Source organism: Herpailurus yagouaroundi, unplaced genomic scaffold (assembly GCF_014898765.1).
Source record: "Herpailurus yagouaroundi ecotype Mexico unplaced genomic scaffold, PumYag 355, whole genome shotgun sequence".
NCBI classification, from domain to species: domain Eukaryota; kingdom Metazoa; phylum Chordata; class Mammalia; order Carnivora; family Felidae; genus Herpailurus; species Herpailurus yagouaroundi.
The window spans coordinates 2,136,517-2,162,410 of record NW_024412572.1 but is presented as its reverse complement, the minus strand read 5'-3'; the positions used below and the strand labels follow the sequence as shown (position 1 = coordinate 2,162,410).

The 25,894-nt window shown below is 46.2% G+C and overlaps 1 protein-coding gene, 1 long non-coding RNA gene and 1 pseudogene across 2 annotated transcripts; 2 read left to right on the top strand and 1 right to left on the bottom strand.

Annotated features, from left to right (window-relative positions):
* Positions 1 to 898: 898 nt before the first annotated feature.
* LOC121021985 (uncharacterized) lies at positions 899 to 4,083 on the bottom strand. Its single transcript, XR_005786762.1, has 2 exons — positions 2,740 to 4,083; positions 899 to 2,359 (listed from the first exon to the last, which is right to left on the bottom strand). It is a non-coding gene; the product is annotated as an uncharacterized LOC121021985 (long non-coding RNA).
* A 127-nt stretch (positions 4,084 to 4,210) lies between these two features.
* Positions 4,211 to 11,060, top strand: LTBR (lymphotoxin beta receptor). Its single transcript, XM_040462712.1, has 10 exons — positions 4,211 to 4,504; positions 4,623 to 4,719; positions 4,976 to 5,101; positions 5,185 to 5,337; positions 5,705 to 5,801; positions 5,924 to 6,015; positions 8,736 to 8,843; positions 9,159 to 9,184; positions 9,757 to 9,985; positions 10,146 to 11,060. Exons 1-10 carry the CDS (start codon positions 4,388 to 4,390, stop codon positions 10,385 to 10,387), a joined length of 1,287 nt encoding a protein of 428 aa, XP_040318646.1. The 5' UTR covers positions 4,211 to 4,387; the 3' UTR covers positions 10,388 to 11,060.
* A 13,484-nt stretch (positions 11,061 to 24,544) lies between these two features.
* Positions 24,545 to 25,265, top strand: LOC121022087 (calcyclin-binding protein-like; annotated as a pseudogene).
* Positions 25,266 to 25,894: the final 629 nt, after the last annotated feature.

Below are 25,894 nucleotides of genomic sequence, written 5' to 3'. Positions count from 1 at the left end.
ATGTGACTTTGGAAAAGGCACTATACCTCTCTGGGCTCCTGCATTCTGATCTGAAAAGTGAAATGGCAGGGGGAAGGGAGAGTGAGGGTCCCAGATGGTCCCAAAAGCCCTTTCCAGTTGACTGTGCATTAACCCTTGCTTAACACAAGAAAGAACTGAGGCCCAGAGGAGTGAGGAGTTAGGAGTGGGGCCAGATGGAGAGCTGAGTTTCTCCTTTCCATGTTCAGTGCTGCTCCCCTGACTTCCAGAGAAGTGGACTCTTGCTCTGTGGGGTCCCACGGCCCTGTGGTCCTTGTCTTGGAAGCTTCCCCAGCATTGGAAAATGCTCTCCCAGACTGGAGCTGTTCCTTCCCTCCTGGCACTAGCCATGCCCTAACCCTATGTGGCCATAAATGTGCAAAGGCTACAGGGAGAGAAGTGAAATAGGGAGTCTGCGATGGGACGAGGGTCATGAGTTCAAAGGGGCTTACTGCCTCTTGCTCTCTGGGGAACAGAAGATGATGGAAATAATCACTTTCTCTTCCACACTGCCAGAGAGAGAGAGTCTTGTTGAGAATCTATGGCCGCACTTACCACTGTATATGATTACTAGCCTAGTATGTGCATGTGTGCGTATACACAGGTCATACTATGAGTTCTCTGAGAACAAGCTCTAGGCTTATTCATCTTGGTCGTCCCACTGTCTAGTGGTCACTATTTGTTGACCCAATCTGCAGACGATGGCAGAATGAGCATCTTAAGACTCAAGATTTATCTTCGGCAGAGAGTGATGTGCTATGAGAAAGCATCTCCATTGAACATCCTAATTTCCTCTGATAACTCATTAATTTGTCATCTACTAATTTGCCTGAATTTCCTTCATTTTTTCCATTTCTAGGGTAAAAAATGAGTCACTCAATTAAATGCAGCTCTTTATTCTTACTACTTGGAATTAATGAGCCTTTCAACACTGGGCTGCCCACTGTGGAAAACAGTGGGCTTTCTATCTGCACTTATATGGTGGGAATGACCAGAAAACTCCTCCATACCACTCCTACTCTAGTCACCTGGCAGGAGGCTTAGAAGTTCACCATTAGAAGTTTATTCCTTTGGGTCAAGGCAGGATTTCTCCACCTCAGCACAACTGACATTTGGATAATTCTTTGGGTTTATTTAAAGGGATGGCCCCCAATGAAAATGCAAAGTCTCCGGAGAAGGATGACCCCCTCACCCATGACACATGTCTCCGTATTTACCAGACCCTTTCTGAGAGCACCAGTTGGCTAAGAACTGTGTGGGAAAGAGTATCCAGAAGAATCCATTCCCACCAGGCACCCTTTTTGGATTCTTCATGGACCTCTGGGAAGGAAGATCTCTCAGCAGTCCTCTCGGAAGAAGGCCAAACATTCTGGGAATCTGTGGGGTACTCAGTCCAGCCCTGGTGCTGCCCAATGGAAATGAGCTTCAAGAAAGCTGGCAAAGAACACAAAGAAAAAGAAACCAAGACAACGCCCTGCCCACAAAGAATTCATGGATCCCCCTGTGAGTTTCCTTCACCCTCCTGGAGAAGGTTGGGTAGGCATAATAACCATTTATTGCTAAGACTTATCAATTGTGGTCCAGCTTAGAAACAGCAAACACTCTTAAGTCTTCCAAATGGAAGAAAGTTAACCCAAGAAATTGGTACATGGGTGATGAAAGAGATGAGAAGCCAACGGGGGACAGCGAGGCAACCCAGAAAACAGCGAAGCAGGAAGCAGCTACATCTCTAGGGCTGGAAGGACAGCAGGGTAATTAAGCATCATAGACTCAGAGGCCTCCTGAGTTATTTGGCAGGAAGTAAATAGTGGGGACTGCCTGACAGGAGATGGGATTATGAAAGGAGGGAAGGAAGAAACACAGGCAAACACAGGTGATATCCGATGTCCGAAAAGCAAAGAGAGACAGAGAAATAGCCTGGCTTCTTTCCTCCTCCCACCTACCTGTCCTTCACTCACCTGTCTTCCGATTGGCTGAAACTACCCAGAAGCCTGAGGAAAAAGGAGTCTGGGAAATGTAGTTCCCAGCAGTGATACAAAACAGCAGAGGAAGAGGGGAGGACAGATCTGTAAGCAAACCAGCAGTTGACTGGCAAATACAAAAAAAAAAAAAAAAAAAAAAAAAAAAAAAAAAAAAGAGGCCCAGAGAGGGGAAGTGTCGGGACCAGGATTAAAGTCCAGATCTGAAGGCTCTTTCTTTAGGACCCAGAGACTCCTTGAAGGCTGAAGTGACAGCATGAGATTGACAGCAGAAAGGATACAGTTCAGCCAGCTGTGGTTAAAAAAGATCTGAGATAGGGCTTACCTGTGAAGCAGGAGCCTTTTGAAGTACAGGAAATGTTCTGGGGGAGATACACAAGAACATACAAAAGTGAAAACTCATTGATCTGTATCCATCAGATCAGTGTCCTTCAAGCATTTCACTGTTTACAAGTTATACCTCAATAATAAAAAAGAGAGAGAGAGATCTCCCTTTTCGATAAAATCCTATAATATTTTCAAACGAAATGATATATGTCTGGGATTTGCTTCAAAATAATTAAGAGGAGATCAGAAGAATGGAGGAGGGCTGTGTGGAAGAAATAAGACTGGCCATGAGCTGAAGCTGGAGTTCACAGTATTATTTTCTCCTCGTGTGTGTGTGTGTGTGTGTGTGTGTGTGTGGTGTGTGAATTTCCATAATAAAAAGGAAAAGGAATCTAAGGCCACTGCATACACATACCTGTATGCATTGAAGAGCTCAGTGGTGAGTCCAGTCTCAGCCCCCAATTCCCTGGACTTTGAAAGAGCGGCAGCCCTGAGCAGGGTGTGCTCCTCTGGTATTTCTTCCCCTTCCGGGCTGCCTGGGACCGTCCATATAAACATTTGCCTGCAGAGTACAGGTCTGAGGTCTGCACCAGGAGAGGAGAGTGAAATATCTAAACTCAGGCAGGAATGAGCTTAGGACCCAGAAATCGGGAACTCTGGAGTCTAGGCTAGTCCTGCCGCAGACTGGCTATGTGATGTGGACAAGGCATCATCGTTTATTCCATAAACATGTACTTGGTATGGGCCAGACTCGGCCAAGCACTGAGACCCAGTCCTAAAGATCCAGTCTAGGCCATTGCACAGCTCACAGCCTGGTGAGGTGGGAAAGAATAAGCCCAGACCGCTGTCTGTGTGGCATCTGTGCAGCCTGGGGTGGGGGTGTATCCCAGACCCCGTGCGAGCCTCAAGGACGGGTGGGAATTCGCCAGGAGCACAGCAACTTGAAGACCAGAGAGCCTGGCATAAGGGGGCATGGCAGGGGCTGTTGTTAACGGGTTGCCGGTAAATGGTGGGAAGAAAGCGGGCAGGGACTAGACCAAGCCCCCCGGAATCCTGGTCTCTGTCTATGTGGCACCCTCAGCCTCCACCTTCTCACGATTAAGGCAAAGCGGCTGGACTGGTGGTCTCTCAGCTTCCTCCAGTTCAGAAGGATTCAGAAGCTCCTTCCTGGGTGAGGAAACTGGGACTGAAGACTGTGGCTGCCCAGCTCCGGTGCAGCCGCCCCTATTCATGGGGAATTTGGTCTACGTGGTCCTCCGTCGTCAAAGGACAGGGGAGCAGAGACCACAGCACTCTCTGCAGTGTCTTGTAGATGACCTGTGCCCACTAATGTGTGCACTGGGGTGGATCAGGGGACGGAAGGGCTGGCTGGCTTGTTATTCCTCTGCAGCTTATCTTTAAAAGTCACACAACGGGGCAGGAACCCCCAGGAGTCCAGATGGATGCCAACTGGGACTTCTGGTTCCCAGATGCTGCAGCTGGCTGGCCGTGGGCCTCAGCGGGTGTCTGCGCTCTCCGTGTCTGCCGTTCACAGGCCCTTCCACTTTGAGATCTGGCACCCGGCTGGACCCAGCTCCGGCTCTCCCTCTGTTCCGAGTCAGCTCTGCCCTGCTCTCAGAGGCCCATCTGGGCACTGTCCACTGGCTCTGTGGCCCATTCCCACCTAGCGGTCCTCCCCTCCCGGCCAGGCTTCCGAAGAAGGGAGGAGGCCCGGTTCCGGCCCTGCTGCCCTCACGTGCTTTCCCGGCCGCCCCCTCCCGCCCTGCATCGGGGCGGCCAAGCCTGTTCCTCTTCCCCGATTGCGACAGCTGCCTCTGCTCCCAGCGCTCCCTGTCCCCGCCCCGAGGCCGGCTTGCTCCACTCCCACTTCCTGAGCCCGGCTCTTGGAGCCCTGGAGGCCAGGCCAGGCCCGGGCTCTCGGCCCCAGGGGCACGTCAGCCCGAGCCTTGTCCCAGACCCTGGGCTCGGGGGGGGAGGTCGCTGCCACCACTGCCCGGGACGTGCAGGCCTCCCACCTACCCCCCAGGCCTCCACCCATCTGGCCGACTGGCCGACTGGCCGCCATGCGCCTGCCGTGGGCCGCCTCCCCCTGCGGCCTGGCCTGGGGGCCACTCGTCCTGGGCCTCTGCAGTCTCCTGGCAGCATCCCAGGCCCCACTGATGAGGGAGGGGCCCGCGCAGGTGGGTGAGGGCAGACTCGGGAGGGGAAGCGGGGTCTGGGCAGCCCTCCCTCTAGTCCCTCTGCCCTCCCCAGGTGCCCCCTGGACAATTCTCCCCCCACCTCCATCTCCCCTTGAAGGCGCCCCCATACCACACGGAGAACCAAACGTGCCAGGACCGGGAAAAGGAGTACTACGAGCCCAAGCATCGGGTCTGCTGCTCCCGCTGCCCCCCAGGTGAGACCCGAGGGCCACAGGACGCCTGGGATGGGAGGTGGGTTACAGGGCACTCCAGCCCACCTTTACCGCCTCAGAGGGGAGACAGACACCATTGCCCCGGGAAAAGAGAGGCATTTCTCCTGCATCGGGAAAGCAGCCGGCCATCCGTCGGACGTGGCCCCCAAGAGGACAGGGTCACACGGCAGGCAGGCGGCAGAGGTGAGGGTGGGAGCCCTGCTCCCCTGACACCCGGATCGCTTCGCTCACATCCTAGGCACACGTGTCTCAGTGGAATGCAGCCGCGGCCAGAACACAGTGTGTGCCATGTGCCCCGAGAATTCCTACAACGAGCATTGGAACCATCTCTCCTTCTGCCAGATGTGCCGCCCCTGTGACCAGAGTGAGTGGCCGTGTGCCCGGGGAGGCTGGGATCTCCTGGAGCGCAGCCCCTCCACCGAGCTCCCCTGTCTGTCTCCCCACCAGTGCTGGGCTTCGAGGAGACTGTGCCTTGCACCAGCAAACAGAAAACCCAGTGCCGCTGCCAGCCCGGAATGTTCTGCGTGCACTGGGACACCGAGTGTGTGCACTGCGAGCCACTCTCCAACTGCCCACCTGGCACTGAGGTGGAGCTCAAAGGTCAGAGGCCACTGTGGGCAGAAGGCGGGGAGGAGACCGGTTGCCAGTGATCTTAAATGGGGGCCGGGAGCGCGTACTTCATCTGTGGGGAGCCCCCAGGTAGTTCTCTTTGACATAAAGAGCCTCCTCTCCCTCCCTGGGCTAAAGGCCCACAGAAGGGGTCTGCAGAGAAATGGAACGGGGACAGGGGACAGATTCAGGGCCTCAGAAGGAGGCTTCTCTCAGCTCAGGGAGGCTCGGGCCAGAGGAAGATCAGGAAAGGTGCTACGGGCAGGGAGGGCCATTCAGTGGGAATAAAGGAAACTCACAGCGTGGAGAGACGCCCCTTGCCCACTCACCCTGGCTGGCCTTGCTTTTCTCTTGCCAGATGAAGTCATGGAGGCTAAGAGAAACTGTGTTCCCTGTAAGGCAGGGCACTTCCAGAATACCTCCTCCCCCAGGGCCCGCTGCCAGCCCCACACGAGGTGAGTGCACCCCCACCATCCCAGAAGTCCCAGCTGCTGACCACCCTTATGCTCGCATGCATGGGCTAGCCTCCACTTCCAGCCCTGTGCCCGCTTGAATTGGGCTTCCCTTTCCTTCACAGGTGTGAGGAACAGGGTCTGGTAGAGGCAGTTCCAGGCACTGCCCAGTCTGACACCAGCTGCAGAAATCCACTCGAGTCCCCTGAGATGCCAGGTGAGGAGTCTGGGGCCCAGGGGCACATGGGGGGAATCTGGGAAAATGCCTTCATTTCTCCCAGCTAAAAAGATGGGGAAAAGATTAATCCTTCTCTCTCAGAATTGGGGCAAGCAGAAAAGTTCCCTAAGGAAAAATTGGAGTATCCCTAGGCCAGCTTGATATACACATTCTTTTTAAGTTATGTGTTATACACATAACTTGTAAGTTACATGTACTATTATGCCAAGGAACACTCCTAACGTGAGATGTAATTGTAACTGACATTACTGTCCTCATCTTGGACATGCCACCATCATATAACCCACTTACCAGACCAAAAATCTCTTTACTAGATTACACACTTTCATTATTAGAGAGTTCATCCCACATTTGACTCTGTTTTGTTTGTTTCTTTTCTGTGACATTGCTGGTTTCCTAGCCTAACAGATGATTAAGGGGTATTTCTAATAACTGTAAACATGATTAGCGGGGAGAGAGTTTATTAACTTTTTAAAAATTACCAAATATTTATAATTATGGCTTTCATTTATTGAGAGCTAGGGCATCAGGCACTCTGCCAGCACTTGACAATCACTAGCTCATGTAATCTTTTTAATGACCCTGTAAAGTACAGCTGACCCTTAACAACATGGGTTTCAACTGAGCGGGTCGCTTATATGTGGCTTTTTTTTTTTTTTCAATCAATACGGAACATTACTATACATGTATTTTCTCTTCCTTATGAGTTCCTTAATAACATTTTCTTTTGTCTAGCTTACTTTATCACGAGAACACAGTATATAATACATAACATATAAAAGATGCATGAATCAAACTGTGTTATTGGTAAGATTTCTGGTCAACAGTAGACTATTTGTAGTTAAGGTTTGGGGGGAGTCAAAAGTTAGACGTGGATTTTCGACTACACGGGGGTCAGCGCCCCCAACCCCCACATTGTTCAAGGGTCAACGGTAGTTCTATTATTATCCTCACTGAGAACAGGAGGAAACTGAGGCTGAGAGGTTATGGGACTTGGCCCAGATCACTCACTGGTATCTGGTATTACAAAGACCTGTGCTCAGTTCTTTCATACTCCAGAGCGTGTACCATAATGCATGCACACCATAGAAAATTAGAAAATTCAGAGAAACAGGGGCACTGGGCTGGCTCGGTCAGTTAAGCGTCTGACTCTTCGGCTCAAGCCATGATCTCACAGTTTGTGAGTTCGAGCCCCTCATCCCTGCTTGGGATTTCTCTCTCCCTCTCTCTCTGCTCCTCCCCACTTGCACACGTGCTCTCTCTCAAAAAATAAATAAACACTAAAAATTAAAAAAAAAAAAAAAAGAAAATTCAGAGAAGTAAAACTAAAAACCACTCACAGGACCATCACTTAGCATATCCACTCAACATTTTTTAATATATCCTAAGACATTTTTCAATGGATGTCTATATATAGAATTGGTTTTCTAAAAGTGGAGTCATTTGAATATTTTGTCACTTGATTTTTCATTCAGCTATATCATCTTTTTCCTTGTCCTCTTAGTACTTTTTAACCATGTATCAAATACAACTGGCACTTTAAAGCTGGAATTTTGTTTTATTTTTTTTTTAATTTTTTTAGTGTTTATTTATTTTTGAGAGAGAGAGAGAGAGAGCACGAGCCAGGGAGGGGCAGAGAGAAAGGGAGACACAGAATCGGAAGCAGGCTCCAGGCTCTGAGCTGTCAGCACAGAGCCTGATGCGGGGCTTGAACTCACGGACCGAGATCATGACCTGAGCCAAAGTCAGACGCTTAACCAACTGAGCCACCCAGGCGCCCCTAGAGCTGGAATTTTAGACAGTAGGTACCAAACCCCCCTCACTGTATCTTTGAGGAAACTGATGCTCCAAGAGGTAGAATGGCTTAAAAAGTCACCCAACTGGGCCGGGACACAGACGTCTCAGATGCCAGGTCCAGTTTTTCCCCACACCTCCCATTCTGTGCTCCTTCAGGCCCTAGGTTTAGGTGGATCAGAAAGGGCCAGCTCCCAGTATACAAATGTCCAAGTCTTCCTGACCTTCCCCAGGTACAACTGATGGGTGCTCTAGACTCTTCTGTGAAAGACAGAAATTATCCACTGCCACATACCAAGACCTGAGAATCCCAGCTCCCAGCCTCCCTTCCCTCCCCTCCTGGAGCCTGCCTTGAGCCAGGGGGTGGAGACTTTGCAGGCCCCACCCCCCCACCCCTGTAAACACCCCCACAGAGACAGAGGGGCAATCTCAGCTCCTATAGCAGCCTCTCTCTAAGATGGTCACGTCCGCAGAAATGTGGCTCTACCCTGTGGCCCGAGTCTGCTTACAAACCCAAGTCCCACCTTCCCCGTACTGCCTTCCACCCCCACTTCCAACCCTGGAAAACCAAGTGCCCACACTCCTGTCCTCACCCACAAGACTGCCCCCGTCCTTGGTCTCTACATGGTGGCCACCAGCCATGCCCTCCAGAGATCTCCACCCTCGCTTGAGATTCCCCCCGCAGTCAGGAGGGCCTGCCCCAGTCCAACTTAGTTCCCTTTCTCTGTAACCCAAGGGAAGTTTCTCCAATTCTGCCTTTAGGAACTGCAGTGGGTCTAGAAGGGAAAAGCTGCGGTCGCCCCTTTTCTCTGAGTTGTCCAGAGGACCAGAAAGCTGTTCCTTAGCTTCCCTCCCCTCCGCCCTTCCTGGGGTCGTCACGGCTGTTCCGTCTGCTGTCCTGGCAGGAACCGTGCTGGTGCTGGCCATCCTGCTGCCGCTGGCCTCTCTCCTGTTCCTCACCACGGTCCTGGCCTGCTCCTGGAAGAGCCACCCCTCTCTCTGCAGGAAGCTGGGTAGGAAGGAGCTGGATGCTGGCAGGGACGCAGGCCTGGCCGGCTGTCCGTCCCCACCTGATGGGGAAGGGGGTTTGGAGGGAACAGTCAGCTTCCCCAGGGCTAACCCTTCTGTCCCTCCACACCCTTAAGACTCCCAGTGCCTGCCCTCAGCATGGACATCATCTCCACCCAGCACCCCCATTCTGAGGCTGGAGATAAGGGCACAGATAGCGTGTTCCTTCTGTGACCCCAGGGTGGGGAGCAACATCGTGGTGTGGGGGAAGGGTGAAAGCCATACCGGAGGCTCCACACCCTTTTAATTTTCCATTGCAGGATCCCTGCTCAAGAGGCGTCCAGAGGTAATGGGGGAGGCTGAGAAGGCCACAGGGAGGGGTAGACGGGGATGCGTGAACAGGTGGGGTAGGCAGGATAAGAGTGTGCAGGCTTCAGTATTCATTCGGCTAATAACTGATTGAGTACACCATGTGTCAGATACCATTCTGGGCACCACGGATAGAGCAGTGGGCAAAACAAATTACCTACCCTCCTGGAGTTACATGCCAGCGGAGCAAGAATAAAGTTAGACAAACATTTGTCAGGTAGTGATAATTGGTAAATAAAGCGTGGTAGTGGGACAGTGAATGACAGTGGCAAAGGATGGGGGTATGTTATCTTTGAGTGGACAGAGAGGGCCTCTCTGATAAACAGATATTTGAGCAGAGAGCTGAAGAAATGAGGGAGCCAGCCATCAGAATATCTGGGGGAAAGCGCCCCAGGAAGAGGGACATCAAGTGCAAAGGCCCTGTGGCAGGGAGCAAGAAGTGGAAGAGAGAACAATGAGCTGCCTAAGCATGGGGTGGGGTGTGGGAATTAAAGAACGATGGAGTCTGAGGCCCATGTCATTGGTTGGTTCTCTGCCTCTCTCCTGCAGGGAGAGGAATCAAATACTGCTGATGGAAGTTGGGAACCTCCAAGGGTCAACCCACATTTCCCTGACCTGGTAAAGCCACTTCTGCCCTTCTCTGGAGACTTGGCCCCGGCCTCGGCCAGGCTCCCAGCGACCCCAGGCTTGGAGGAAGAGGTGCTACAGCAGCAGAGTCCTCTAAGCCAGGCCAGGGAGCCGGAGGCTGAGCTCCCAGAGCAAGGCCAGGTGGCCCATGGTGAGCATGGGGCAGGCAGGAGGGAGAAGAGGGGGCATGGAAGGGTGGGGTGGGAGGGAGGGTGTGCAAGAGGAGAAAGTGAGCCAGACAGAAGCAGAGCAAAAACAGAGACTCCAACAGCTAGCCGTCGGCCCCTCTCACTCTGCTTCCCTTCCCACAGGTACCAACGGCATTCATGTCACCGGCGGGTCTGTGACTGTCACTGGCAACATCTACATCTACAATGGGCCAGTACTGGGGGGAGCACGGGGCCCTGGAGACCCCCCTGCTCCCCCAGAACCTCCATACCCCACCCCTGAAGAGGGTGCCCCAGGACCCCCCGGGCTGTCTACACCCTACCAGGAGGATGGCAAAGCTTGGCACCTGGCTGAAACAGAGACACTGGGGTGCCATGCCCTCTAACAGGGCCAAGGACCCAATTTGTCCCCCATGCCTCTTGGTGTCTGGGAAAAGCCAGGAGAAGGGAGGTGCAAGAGCATCTTCTCCCTGCGGCTGCCCGACCCACACAGGACTGACAGAGGGCCTGGATAGGGCCCCTGAGAGGCAGACCCTGAGGGGCCGGGCCTGAGACGCATCTCTGAGAGCAGGGCCGGGCACTGGCTGGGTATGTGCGTGCCACAAGACTCTCACCGCCTCCTGTGCAGGCCTGAGACTTCACTGCAGACCCTCCTGCCCGCCGGGGCTGCACTGGCCCGGCTTCGGGCACGGACAGGGCAAACGATGCTAACTGCTGCCCGCCACGGCATTCTGCACCCTAAGCAGGGCACAGAAGGAGGACAGCCACATGGCCACTTGCAAGGACATCAGCGGGACCTCCAGCAGATTCGTGGTGCTCATCCCCAAGCTTCAGAGGCCCTTTGAGAGCCCACACTTCACATGGACTGAAGTAGACCCTGTAGAAGATGGAGTTACATGGAGGACCACCCCTCCCCTCTCCTCCTAGAAAGGGAGTCACTAAAAACTGGGGGTTTGGATACAGTTACTAGGTAGAAGGGAGAGTTTTGGAGGGAGACGAAAACGGCAAGTGTATTTATAAATTGTAACCACATGCAAATAAAGAGGAGATCGAGACCTAGATCACTCATTTTCTTGGGGTTTACACAGAAACACTGTTGCATTGGGGCAATGTCAAAGGCAAAGGTCAAAACATGAAAATATAATCCTACAAAGGTATTTCAATGAGAGGCTGGTGTCTGTAATTCAGGTGATAACTGTATTAGCCGGCCATCCCTGACAAGGTGCCAGATGGTGTTCTAAATGCTTTACAATAGAGGTGCCTGAGTGGCTCAGTTGGTTAAGCATCTGACCCTCGATGTCAGTTCAGGTCATGATCTCACGGTTCGTGAGGTCAAGTCCCACGTCTGCTGTCAGTGCAGAGCCTGCTTGGGATTCTCTCTCCCTCTCTCTGCCCCTCCCCGGACACACGCGAAGGATCTCTCTCTTTCTCTCAAAATAGATAAATAAACATGAATAAGTAAATAAATGCCTTATAATATTAACATATGTTACCCTCACAACATCTCTCTGAGATAGATAGTATTACTATTCGCATTTAACTATTGGGGAAACTGAGTCACAGACAGGGTAAATGACTTGCCTAATTCAGCTGCAAATGGCAAAGCTGGATTTGCACCCCGTTAGGCCGTAGGGGCCTCTCGGGTAAAAACTTCACACACCATACCCTTACAGAGTTTCTCTGAACAGGGGTTTAAAAATGGGCTGGTTTTCTCAAATAATCAGACCTGCTTCATGTTCTGCAGGCATATTCAATCTCAGCCCACTCTCCTACCTGCAGCCACAACGCAAAGTGAAAGAGTGCTCTTTCCACAAGGCCGGTCAAAGGGAAAGATACGCACATTAGCCCTAAAATGTGAAATATTCTTCCCATTCTGTTGGGGAAGAGATATGGGCCAGCCTCCTTCCACTCGCAAGGCACACTCCTGATTTTTCCTTGCTTATTCTCTTTTGCCTTATTTAATTTTTCTCAAATAGAACTTTAAACCTCCTCAAGCTCTATTATTAGAAAACGTCTGGGCCCAGAATTTGTCTACCTCACTGCCTGGTAGAGACAACCTGAACTTGAACGATTGGGAGGAAAGCAGCTGCCAGCGGACAGCTCCTTCCATAAAAGGCCACCGGCTAGGTCTGATGTTGAGAACACTGTTGCTGGGGCTCATCAAGATGGTGTGGCTACAGGGGCCATCTGATCCGACTGCGTGGATGGGTTATTTAAGGTTGACCATGAAAACATTAGACCCAAATTCCTTTCTTGACAAGTAAGTCATCATGAGCTATATCTTCACGAGTTAATGCCCCGTTCTGCCAGTATGCCAGAGCCAGACAACATGAATCCTTAATAATCGTTCAAGGTATTTAGATTAAAAAAAAAAAAAAAGTATACAGTTTTCAACAAAATAAAAGGAGGAAACGTCTTTTAAAGAAATGGTCTGGGGCGCCTGGGTGGCGCAGTCGGTTAAGCGTCCGACTTCAGCCAGGTCACGATCTCGCGCGGTCCGTGAGTTCGAGCCCCGCGTCGGGCTCTGGGCTGATGGCTCAGAGCCTGGAGCCTGTTTCCGATTCTGTGTCTCCCTCTCTCTCTCTGCCCCTCCCCCGTTCATGCTCTGTCTCTCTCTGTCCCAAAAATAAATAAACGTTGAAAAAAAAATTTTTTTTAAAGAAATGGTGCTGAGGCCCAGTCCTAGGTGACACCATTCAAATTTAGGACTATATCAGCCCGTGTTAATTTGTTAGGGCTGCCATAACAAAGCCCAGCAGACTGGATGGCTTAGACAACAGGACGTTATTCTCTCGGGGTTCTGGAGGCTAAAAGTCCAAGATCAAGGTGTCAGCAGGACTGGTTGCTTCTGAGGTCTCTGTCCTTGGCTGGTGGATAGCTGTCTTCTCCCTGAGTCCTCACATGGTTCTGGCTTTTGTATGTCTGTGTCCTAATCTCCTCTTCTTATAGAGACACCAGTCAGATTGGATTAGGGCCCACCCTAATGACCTCACTTTAATTATCTCTCTCTCTTTCTTTTCTTTTTCTTTTTTTTAATTTGAGAGAAACAGAGAGAGAAAGAATCCCAAGCAGGCTCCACGCTCAGTGTAGAGCCCGACACAGAGCTTGATCCTGGGATCATGACCTGAGCTGAAATCAAGAGTCGGATGCGCAACCAACTGAGCCTCTCAGGTGCCCCCAATTTAATTATGCCTTTAAAGACAATCTCCAAATACAGTCACATTCTCAGGTACTAGGGCCTAGGACTTCAACGTATGCATTTCAGAGGACATAATTCACCCTATAACACTGCCCATGCTTATCTATGTTGTCCTTGGGTAATTAAGTTTTGTTTGTTTTTTTTTTTCCAAAAGATGGAGTGGTTCACATTGACAGCTGTGATGAATTCTTTCTGCAGCATATGCAACAGACTTCCATACCTTTCCTAGAAACAGACCCTTATTTCTGTACTAGGGCAGAGAGTCCATGGTATTAGGAAGGGAGGCCCCTTCCCCAATCACAAGAGCCAGTAAGCCCATTACCTTTTGCCAGGTTTAGGATGGGCATGAGATCCATTTCTGACCAATGACATGTATAGTGAAGTCTTCCTTCCCAGGACAAAAAACATCATAAGTTTTTGGCTTCCCTTGTCCCTCCTTTCGTGTTTGGGGAATGTTTGTGTGAGAACGTGATGCCTATCTTGCTATCTTGCTTGGGGCAGCCATCTTGCTGTCATGAAGGAAAGGTCATGGAGTTGAAAAGCCAATCCTCTGAGGATGGAGGTGTTGGAAGAAAAGAAAAGAACATGGTTCATGAGCCATTCTTTTTTGTGTAAACCAGAGTAAGTTTTCTTTTTCTTTTTTAATTTTAACTTTATTTATTTCCTTTCTTGGGGTAGGTAATTTATTCACATGGCTCAAAATTCACAAAGTATCAAAAAGTAAATGGTGAAATGTCTCTTCCACTCCTGACCCTCAATCACCAACTTGCCCTCCCTGGAAGCAAACAATGTTACTGTTTCTGATGCTTTTCCAGAGGTAATTTACAAATATGTACACATATATTCCCTTCCTCCTTTTTCCACAAATGGTAGCACATTCTCTGTATATCCTTCCCCGGCCTTTTTCATGTATCAAATTAGCTTGGCCATAATTACATATCAGTATCAAAAAGCTTCCTCCTTAATTTTTATATCTGCATCTGCATAGTATCCCATTATATGGCTGCTCCATTTAACTAGACTTCTTTGAGGCTTTTTAATTCACTTCCAATCTTTACTATTAAGAACAATTCTGGGTGCCTGGGTGGCTCAGTCGGTTAAGCAACCGACTTCCACTCAGGTCGTGATCTCACGGTTCCTGAGTTCCAGCCCCGCATCAGGCTCTGTGCTGACAGCTCAGAGCCTGGAGCCTGCTTCAGATTCTGTGTCTCCTTCTCTTTCTGCCCCTCCCCCACTTGAGCTCTGTCTTTCTCTCTCTCTCTCAAAAATAAGTAAATGTAAAAAAAAAATGAAAAAAAAAGAACAATTCTACAATAATAAACTATGTCGTTTTGCACATGTGCGAATTTTGCTTTCAAAAAATGCTAGAAATAAAATTTGGGGTCAAAAAAATTGGGGATCACAGGCAGATATATTTTATTTTGATAAATATTACCAAATTGCCGTCCATAGAGACGGAACATCAGCTATTTTTAAGAGTGTCCATTTCCATGTGCAAACACCAACTTTGGTGTGTTATCAAACATTTGAGGTCATCAAAGGTGAAAAATGTTAGCTCAGTGTAATTTTTGTTTGCATCTTTTTTTTAAGTTTATCTATTTATTTTGAGAGTGAGAGAGAGAGAGAGAGAGAGAGGAGGAGGGGCAGAGAGGAAAGACAGAATCCCAGGCAGGCTCCTTGCTGCCAGCAAAGGCAGAGCCCAGCTCAGGGCTCAAACTCATGAACTGTGAGATCATGAGCTGGGCTGAGATCAAGAGTTGAGATTAAGAGTCTGATGCTGGGGCACCTGGGTGGCTTGGTTGGTTAAGCGTCCAACTTCAGGACTTTGGCTCAGGTCACGACTTTGGCTCAGGTCATGATCTCACGGCCCGTGAGTTCGAGCCCCGCGTCAGGCTCTGTGCCGACCGCTCAGAGCCTGCAGCCTGTTTCAGATTCTGTGTCTCCCTCTGTCTCTGCCCTTCCCCTGTTCATGCTCTGTCTCTCTCTGTCTCAAAAATAAATAAACATTGAAAAAAAAATTTTTTAAAAAGAGTCCGATGCTTAACCAATTGAGCCACGCAGGCACCTCTTATATGCATTTCTTATTGTGACTGACAATTTTCATTTCATTGTGAGTGAACATTTTCATTACATTAGAGTCATTTGTAAACTACTTTCCACTGTCTGTTCATCTCTCTTACTATTTTTCTGTTGGGCAATTTTCAAATGTAATCTTGCTATCCCCCAAAGCACCTATTGAACAATGATTTTTTTTTTTCTTCACTAACTGGAAACACTACCATTATCGTAAACCAGGTTTGTGTAAGAACTTGAATTTACTTCTGGATTTTCAAGTCTCCTCTTCTCATCTTTTTAATTTGCTAGTTCCACAGTCTTTCCATTTTTTAGCTTTATATTTTAATATATATTAGAGCTCCTTTTAATCTCCTTTTTTAGAATGTTCCTGATTATATTTTCTTATTTCTTTTTCCGAATGAACTTTAAGATCAGCTTATTTAGTAACTCTACCCCAAAAACTTCTATTGGTATTTGTATTGAGCCTTACCAAACTTCTAGATTACTCAGAACTAACATTTTCCTGGTACTAGTCTTCCTTTCAAAAACATGGTAACTTTTTTTTTTTAACATTTATTTGTTTTTGAGACAGAGAGGGACAGAGTGTGAGTGGGGATGGGGCAGAGAGAGAGGGAGACACAGAATCCGAAGCAGGCTCCAGGCTCTGAGCTGTCAGCACAGAGCCTGATGTGGGGCTGGAACTCACGAACCATGAGATCATGACCTGAGCTGCAGTCGGATGCCCAACCGACTGAGCCAACTAGGTGCCACGAACATGGTAACTTTCTGTGTATCGATTCCTTTTGTATCCCTCAGTAGTGTTTTAATGTTCAATTTTTTTTTTTAAATACAGATCTTGAGTATTTCTTGTTAAGTTCATTCCTAGGTGTTTTATCTGTGTAAGTGTCATGGAAATGAGATCTTTTCTTAGTTTTTTTTTTTTTTTTCCCAGCTACCTACTTAATTCTCTTCTCATCTATAATAGTTTTTCATTTGATTCTCCTACACTATCACCTATAATAAATAATATGAAATTAATCTCTGCTGTCTAATTTTTATACTTCTAATACATTTTAATCTTGTCTAAATACATTGCCTAGTACCTTTAGAACAGTGTTAAATAGTAATGGCATTAATGAACATCATTGTCTTGATCCTGATTTTAATGGGAATGTCCCCTTTCAGCAGAAGTTACAATAGATGTGTTTATTTTATTATGCTAAGGAAGTACCCATCCGTATTTCACTGAAGTTTTTTTTTTTTTATTTTTTTATTTTTTTTAATTTTTTTTTTCAACGTTTATTTATTTTTGGGACAGGGAGAGACAGAGCATGAACGGGGGAGGGGCAGAGAGAGAGGGAGACACAACATCGGAAACAGGCTCCCGGCTCTGAGCCATCAGCCCAGAGCCCAACGCGGGGCTCGACCCCACGGACCGCGAGATCGTGACCTGGCTGAAGTCGGACGCTTAACCGACTGCGCCACCCAGGCGCCCCTTCACTGAGGTTTTAAATTAACAATGGATATTGAATTTTTACAAGAGGAAAACAAATGTCATTTAAAATTCTGCAGAGATGATTACACCACTTTTCTCCTTAAATCTATCAATCTGATGAATTGCATAAGTCAGTTTCCTAATACTAAACTATCTTTACTTTTCTGGAATAACCCACACTTGATCTTGTTGTTTTCTTTTAATGTACCTTTGGGATTTGCTAATATTTTATTCAGATTCTCATAAATGAGCTGGGCCTGTACTATTAGTCTATTTTATGTTCTTCATTGCTTTATAATTATATTTATATTTCCGACATAACAGTTCATCCTTAAGGAGTTATACCTTAGAGTTAATTTAGTTTAATATCTAGGATGGCCAACCTTTCACCTTCCCCCACCCCAGTGTCAACACGTCCCCCATCCATGCTGCTGCTCAGCACAGAGCCGTGCCATTCATGTTAGATCTTTTTCTAGGCATCTGTTCATTTTTATGTGCTTATCATGAAGAGATTTACTTGTTACAAGTAACATACCTCTGATATCTTCAACTTATGAACTGACCTTCAAAACACCTGTTTGAGGGGCGCCTGGGTGGCTCAGTTGGTTGGGCGTCCAACTTCGGCTCAGGTCATGATCTCATGGTTTGTGAGATCGAGCCTCACGTCCGGCTCTGTGCTCACAGCTCAGAGCCTGGAGCCTGCTTCTGATTCTGTGTCTCCTTTTCTTTCTACCCATCCCTCGCTTGTGCTCTCTCTCTGTCTCTCAAAAATAAATGTAAAAAAAAAAATTTTTTTTAAACCAAAAACACCTGTTTGATAAAGGGGCTTGTCCAGTAAAATAGGGTGATTCACGCAGAAGCCATTCCAGAGCAATAAGACCTCAAAAAGGCAATTATTTTTACACTCAAGGCCTAAAGCCTCCCTTTGGATTAGTCCATTTATAAAAGTTCTATCAGCATTGTCCAACAGAACCTTCTGTAATGATAAAAATCATTAACTGTGTTGTCCAATATGGTAGGTGCCAGTCACATCTGGCTAATGAATGCTTGACATGGGATTAGTGCAATGGAAGAACTGAATCTTAAATTTAATTTTATTGTATTTTTTAAAGATTTTTTTTTACCTTTTTTTATGTTTATTTATTTTGAAAGAGAGCCATGTGCCAGCAAGCAGGGGAGGGGCAGAGAGGGAGAGGGAGAATCTTAAGCAGGCTCCCTCCCTAGCGCACAGCCCGACAGAGGTCTCAGTTTCATGACTGTGAGATCATGACCTGCATGATCCACCCAGGATCCTGAGCCACCCAGGTGACTGTTATTCTTTTTTATTTCACATTTTATTAAGTCATAAGATACATAAGGTAAAGTACATAGACTATACTGATCTTAAGTGTATAACCTGAAGAACTGTTATGTATGTACAGACTCATGTTGCCATCCCAGAAAATCCAGAACATTTCAGTACCCTAGAAGAAGACATCACCTCCCTCCCCCCTCAGTAATCCTTACTGCTTGGGTCTCAGTTACTATTCTGGGAGACATATAATACATTTGAGATACAGGATATCTCCAGAGATATTCACTATTTAATTTAATGACTTACCCCCAGCCATTAGTCTTGCCTATGCTTGAACTACATATAAATGGAATCATGTCATATTAACCATTTTGTGTCTGACTTCTTTTAATCAATATCCTGTTTTTGAGATGTATCCTTGTTGTTGCTAGCATCAGGTGCTTGGTTTCTTTTTTAAATTGTCTCATGTAGTATTCCACTGTATAAATACACCTAAATTTATCCATTCTCTTGGTTCTTTTTGACTTGTCTTGTTTCAAATTTTCAGCAATTGTGAATAAAGTTATTACAAATATACTTGTACATGTCTTTTTAGAGACACTCATTTTTCTTCAGTATATATTTAGACGTAAAATTGCTAAATCATAAGGTAGAAATATGTATAGTTTTAGTTAATACAGCTAAAACATTTCTAAAATGATGCAATTTACAATTCCCCCTGCAATGCATGAGCGTTCCGTTGCTTCACATATTTACCCAAACTTGGGATTGTCATTCACCTTTATATCAGCCACTTTAGGGCATCTGGGTGGCTCAGTCGGTTTAGCGTCTGACTTCGGCTCAGGTCATGATCTCACGGTTCGTAAATTTGAGCCCCTGTGCTGTCAGGACAGACCCCACTTCAGATCCTCTGGCCCCCTCTCTCTCTCTGCCCATCCCCTGCTCCCACTTTTTCTCTCTCTCTCACAATAAATACATAAACTTAAAAAAAGATATCAGCCACTTTAATGAGTATATTTCTCACCGTGGGGTTTCTTTTCTTATAAAATTATTTACTTTGGAATAATTATAGAACTACAGAAAAGTTGCAAAGATAGTAACTTTGCAGAGAGTTTTGTTATCCCTTCACCCAGCTTCCTTTATTTTAATATCTTACATACTCATGATTTGTTAGTTAAAACTAAGAAATTAACATTGTTAATACTAATTAAGCTATAGACTTCATTCAGATTGCACTAGGTTTTCCCTAATGTCCTTTTACTGGTCCAGGATCCAATCCAAGTTACTACATTCTATTTAGTGGTCATGACCCTGTAGTCTTCTCTGAAAAACCATTTCTTTCCTTGTTTTCTTCCCTCATTTTTTCCTTGTCAGTTTTGAAGAGTACTAATCTGTTACTTTACAGGATGTCCTTCACTTTGGGTTTGTCTGATGTTTTCTCATGATTAGAAACTGTCAAACCACCCTTCCGCATGCCTATAGTATACCCTTTGGTATTTCTTCCTGCAGTGAGAGTTCCGTTGTTCCATCCCATGGGGTGGTGGTGGTGGTGATTTTTAGCAATTCTGGAAGGTGAACACTGGTACCTCATTGTGATTCTAATTGCATTTCTCTATGACAAATGTTGACCATCTTTTCATATGCTTACTTGCCACCCATATATCTTATTTGTTGAAGAGCCTTTTTACATCTTTTGCCCATTTTTAAAATGGGTCAGTTGTTTTTCTTATCACCCTTAAGAATTCTTTATGTATTCTGGATGCAAGTCTGTTATCAGATATGCGATCCGCAAATATTTTCTCCTAGCCTGTGGTTCGCCTGTTTATTCTCTTAACATATCTGTCACAGAGCAAAGTGTTTCAATTCTGATATGGTCCACTTTATCAATTTTTTTACTTTTATGGGTTGCATTTTTTAAAGTAATCTATACACCGAACATGGTGCTCAAACCTACAACCCCAAGATCAAGCTTCGCACACTCCACTGACTGAGCCAGCCAGGTGCCCCCATGGATTGCATTTTTGATGTAGTATCTGAAATCTGATCACCAAGCCCAAGGTCCACCCAGAGTTTGTCTTGTGTTTTCTTCTAGATATTTTGCCATTTCACTATTTAAATTTAAGCTTATGAGCCATTACTTTTGGTGTAATGTGTTGTGGTATGTGTGTAATTTTTTTTTTTTACATACAAATGTCCACTTGCTCCCACACCACTTGTTGAAAAGACTGTTCTTTCTGCATTAAGTCGTCTTTGTACCTTTGTCAAAAATCAGTTGATGATATTTGTGTGGATTTATTGCTGAGCTCTCTGTTGGTACCTCTGGCCTATGTGTCTACCCTTTTGCTGATACCGCACCGTCTTGATGACCGTAGTTTCCTAATAAGTCTTGAAATTGGGTAGTGTAATTTCTCCAGCTAGCATTCTTTTTTTAGTTCCTTTCAGTTCCTTTTCTTTTCTGTATAAATTTTAGAATCCACTTGCCAATTTCTAAAAATAAATAAATAAATAAATAAATAAAGAGGCCTGCTGTGATTTTGATTGAGGATGCATTGACTCTATAAATCAAACTGGGGAGAAGTAACATCCGTACAATATTGAATTTTCCAATCCACGTACACAGTATATCTCTCCATTTATTTACATCTTTGTTGATTTATTTTATTAGTGTTCTGTAGTTTTCAGTAGACAGATCCTGCCCGTACTTTATTATATTTTTACTTAAGTACTTAAGTGTGTGTTGGGGGGGAGGACTATTATAAATCATATTTTTTTTAATTTCAAAGTCTAATTGTCTATTGCTGATATATGGAAATATGATTGACTTCTGTATATTGGCCTTGTATCCTACAAACTTGCTAAACTTACTTATTCTAGGAATATTCTTGTAGCTCCTTTGGGATTTTTATACAGACAGCTATGTCATTGTCAAACAAAGACAGTTTTATTTCTTCCTTTCCAATCTGTAAAACGTTTATTTTCTTGGGGCGCCTGGATGGCTCATTCAGTTGAGCGACCAACTCTTGGCTTCAGCTCAGGTCATGATCTCTCAGTTGGTGTGTTTGATCCCTGCGTTGGGCTTTGCGCTAACAGCTTGGGATTCTCCGTCTCCCGCTCTCCCTTCCCCTCCCCAGCATGCGCGCACTCTTTCTCTGACTCTCTCAAAAATAAATAAATAAACAAACATTAAAAAACAACAACAACAGGGGCGCCTGGGTGGCGCAGTCGGTTAGGCGTCCGACTTCAGCCAGGTCACGATCTCACGGTCCGTGAGTTCGAGCCCCGCGTCGGGGGTTGGGCTGATGGCTCAGAGCCTGGAGCCTGTTTCCGATTCTGTGTCTCCCTCTCTCTCTGCCCCTCGCCCGTTCATGCTCTGTCTCTCTCTGTCCCAAAAATAAATAAACGTTGGAAAAAAAAAACAACAACAACAACAAAACCTTCTACCCAAAAATGTTGGGTCTCCCTATACTGGGGTTAAATGAGAGGCAGTCACATCTAGATGTAACTTAGTCTGACTATGCCACAAGACCTCCCACAGCCTTCCTTGTCTCAGGGTGCGGGCCATTCTCCAGGGGAACTCGAACCCACCAGGTGATGCCCGTTACTTTAATCCCTTCAAGTCTCATTGTTTTTCCCTATTTTGCTTAGCTTTCTATCCACATATTTATCTATCCACAAAGCTATCCATATTTAGCTTTCTATCCACAAAAACAAGGGTGATATGTATTTGTGCATTCCGCCATTATATTGTCAGTTATAACCAGGGAACCTTTCTAAGAATTTGATCAAGATTTAGTTACACAACCATCTGCCTGAGTTACTCTCAGGATGATATGCAATGATTTGTTCATTTGATGTGATATCTCTTTGCCTACTGTTGGACACTATGGGCTATAATGTGCATCCCTTGGTCTGAAGAAATGTTACTCAGTGGCCCAAATTGGTACAATGTCTTCTGTACCAGTCCTTTAATAGCATTTTAAGTGTTTGGGTCTACTACCAAGAATGCAAAGCTCAGTCCAGCCTAAGTGTCTATTCCTCTTAGGACCCACTTATCGTCCCCCGGACCTACCAGCACTGGTCCAATGTAGTCCGCATGTCAGCTGTGTGCAGGGCCATCCTTCCGGGGGCATCTTTCCCAGCGCCATCTGCACTCTTTCTCTCTCTTGTTAGCATTTTGTGCCTCAAAAAGTGCGAGAGGAATATGTCTAGATTCAGCCCACCTCTGTATTGCTTCAGCACCCACGTGTCCACCCATTTCATAAAACTAGGTGGCCACCTCAAGGGAGTGCACCAAAAGGTCTACCTGGTGGTTTCTATCACCTTGTAAATCTGGAAGGAAGTTTGTCCAATGGGCATCAACATGCCCTGCTTTAATGTGTTCCTTAAATCCCCAGAGTGATTTCCACATGGCTTCACCCTATTCAGGCAGCCCCTTAATAGTTCAGTTTTTGCTTGCCCAGCTACCTTGACCACATGGCCAGGCTGTTGGCTACTGCCCATGAGTCCATAAAAACCCAAACACAGGGGCTTTTAACCAATGTTCAATACTTCATCACAGCTAGACAACAGCACACAGTTCAACCCATTGAGAGACGACCTTCTACCAGTCTTTCCATCTGACAGTCTTAACACAGCAGCTTTTCAAACAGGATACTGGCCATGCATTTTGGAACCACCATCAATTTCCATCCTGACTTTCAATTCCATCAATTACTGCACTTGCATATCCGCCTACTCCAATCTTAGCTCCTGTTAAACTTCACCAACAGGTTGTGAATTCCCAGTGCACTTGGCTCCTGTGTCAAGGACATACCTCCATATGTCAAAGGTAATGTCATATTCAGCAGGTGAACATCCTGGCCATCACAAAGCCAATCCCACATGGCTTGTGTATGAAACATAGCTGCTTCATCTGGGGTGTTCCACTTGGCATTTATAGGGGACTTTGGGTAATCCATCTTGTCAGGATACACACACCTTCCAGTGGTTTCTGTCCAGTCCACCATGCTGGCTGTTGCCTCTTGAATAATCTCTTGTGTATTCCTGGATCATGTATCTCCACCTTCTATTTTTCAAGGATGAGCTGTAAGTCCTGTATCAATCCAAACATGCTCTTCTACTCTGCAGCATTCAAAACCAAGGACACAGCCCCCAAATTAATTACTCTCACAATCCATTTCAGTAAAAGTTCTTCAGGGAACCAATGATAGCAATCTACAAAATAAGACAACTCCTTCACACTATGCTTCTGGCTTCAGTAGTGTCTTGATTTTGTCTTCCCCCGATCTTGACAACCTTCATGGTAAGCAGAGGCCTTAGAGCATAATTTTCCCCCTTGTAGGCTGCTTTGAGGCTAGAGGCTAAAGCTCAGACTTTGGGACTAGTGGCTAAAGCTCGTGATCCACCATCAAGGTCTGACCCACCACTTTCTTTTACTTTCACTTTGGCTTTTACAGATAATAACCAGGGGACTGTACATTTAGCATGCTTCTCATTATTTTGCACTTCTTTACATATCTAATAAGCCAACTCCTTGAGAATCAAATCCAGCACCATTTCTGGATCATAATTGATCTCAGCACAGCTGTAGTTTCAGACCATGAGGGACTAAGTGGCCGTCCAGGGATCAAAGCTTCCTTATTCCCTGCCTTTTCTTACTTTCTCTTCCCAAACCGTAAGTTTCTGTGAACCGTGGCTGTTTTAGCAAATCCCACTTGTCTGACACCAGTTAGTAGGATCTGTTTCTACTCACAACACTGGTGAAATGTATGGGTTTTCCACACCAAGAAATTCTCCAATTCTCTGCAGATACTGACTTAATGTCCTACAATTTAACTCAATTTTGACACTAACTACACAGAGCTAGTAGGTTACATACACTTCTGTCCAACTTGTCCACAAATCAGGGGCTCCCAAGACACCCCCCCCCCCCCCGCTGCTTCAACTACGATAATTTGCTATAACACCTTAATGGAACTCAAGGAAATACCTTACTAACTAGTAACAGGTTTATTACAAAGGATATTATAAAGGATACAAGTGAGCAACCAGATAAAGAGGTACCTAGGGCAAGGTCTGGAAGAGTCCAGACCTTGGGAGCTTGGGGTGCCCATGGATGCATTCACCAACCTGGAAGCTCTCTGAACCCCCTAGTTTAGAGATTTTTATGGAGGCTTCATCATGTAAGCAGAATGGGTTATTAACTCTATCTCTACCCTCCCCCGCCCCGCCCTAGAGTACGGGTGGGTAAGGCTGAACGTTCCAAGCTTCTAATCGTGGTTTAATCTTTCTAGTAACCAGTTCCTACCCTGAAGCTATGAAGGAACACACCAAGAGTCACGACTTTAACACGAAACATACTTGAGAGGCACCAAGTGCAGGAGGCCGGTACGTCGGGTGTGCGCACAGGCTAAGGGCGCTGCGACTCCTGCCGGCGGGTCTGCCTCTGGGTGAGTGCGCGCCTAGTGGCGTTTCCTGTTCTCTCCCCCGTGTGGCTGCAGCTCGCGCCTCGCCTGACACAGCTGGACCATGACTTCAGCTTTGGAAGAGCTACAGAAAGATCTAGAAGAGGTGAAGGTGCTGCTGGAAAAGGCCACCAGTAAAAGGGTACATGATGCCTTTGTAGCTGAAAAATCAATGCTTGAGGCAGAAATCAAGAATAAGATGCAGCAGAAATCACAGGGAAAAACAGAATTTCTTGACAATGAAAAGCCAGCTGCTGTGGTTCCTCCCATTACAACGAGATATACAATGAAAATCAGTAATTGTAGATGGGATCAGTCAGATGAGTTTGTGAAAATCTTCATTACCTTAACTGGAGTCCAAGTCCCCACTGAGAATGTGCAGGTGCATTTCCCAGAGCGATTATTTGATCTTTTGGTAAGGAATCTAAATGGGAAGAGTTACTCTATGATGGTGAACAATCTCTTGAAATCCATCTCTGCGGAAGGCAGTTCAAAAAAGTCAAGACAGATACAGTTCCTGTGTAGAAAGAAAGCAGAAAACACGCGGTGGCACTACCTGATTCAGGTTGAAAAAGAATGAGAAGAGAAAGAAAAGCCCTCCCGGGACGCTGAAACAGATCCTAGCAAGGGATTGATGAATGTTCTAAAGAAAATTTATGAAAATGAAGATTATGAAAATGAAGAAATGAAGCGAACCATTAATGAAGCCCGCGTGGAATCAAGAGAGAAACAAGCCAAAGGAGACACAGAATTTTGAGATTTTAAAATCATTGGGAAACAGAGATGTGGAAATATTGATGTTTCCAATAAGGAAATGTTGGTGAGCTGAACACATAAATTTAACAAATAATAACTTTCAAAGACTTCCTTCTAAGAAAAGCTAATGAATTCTCCCATTTCCTACTGGAGGATTTATTTAAAGAAAATAAGTTTATTAAACACTTCCTGGGGCGCCTGGGTGGCTCAGTCGGTTGAGCGTCCGACTTCGGCTCAGGTCATGATCCCACCGTTGGTGGGTTCCAGCCCCGCGTCGGGCTCTGTGCTGACAGCTCAGAGCCTGGAGCCTGCTTTGCGTTCTGTGTCTCTTTCTCTGTCCCTCCTCCACTCAAGCTCTCTGTCACTCTCTCAAAATAAATAAATAAACATTTATTTAAATAAACAAATTTTAAAAAATAAACATTTATTTAAATAAACAAATTAAAAAAAAAAAAAAAACACTTCCTCCAAAGATGGCTTCCGTAGTAATCTGGGCATTTTGATGAGTTTTGTTCAAGAAAGGATAACATTGCATTCATGTATGAAATGTAAAAAAAAAGCAAGTCTTGCTTAATGATAATGCCACCCTGTGTGTATATTTGTTCAGCCAAGGGGTAGAAAACAAAAGTT

Bases quoted from the DNA above. Each gene is read 5' to 3' on its own strand.
- LTBR (XM_040462712.1), top strand. From the start codon at position 4,388: ATGCGCCTGCCGTGGGCCGCCTCCCCCTGCGGCCTGGCCTGGGGGCCA. The intron at 5,802-5,923 runs GTGAGTGCACCC...TTTCCTTCACAG, and splicing joins CGCTGCCAGCCCCACACGAG to GTGTGAGGAACAGGGTCTGG. The intron at 8,844-9,158 runs GTAGGAAGGAGC...TTTCCATTGCAG, and splicing joins CTCTCTCTGCAGGAAGCTGG to GATCCCTGCTCAAGAGGCGT.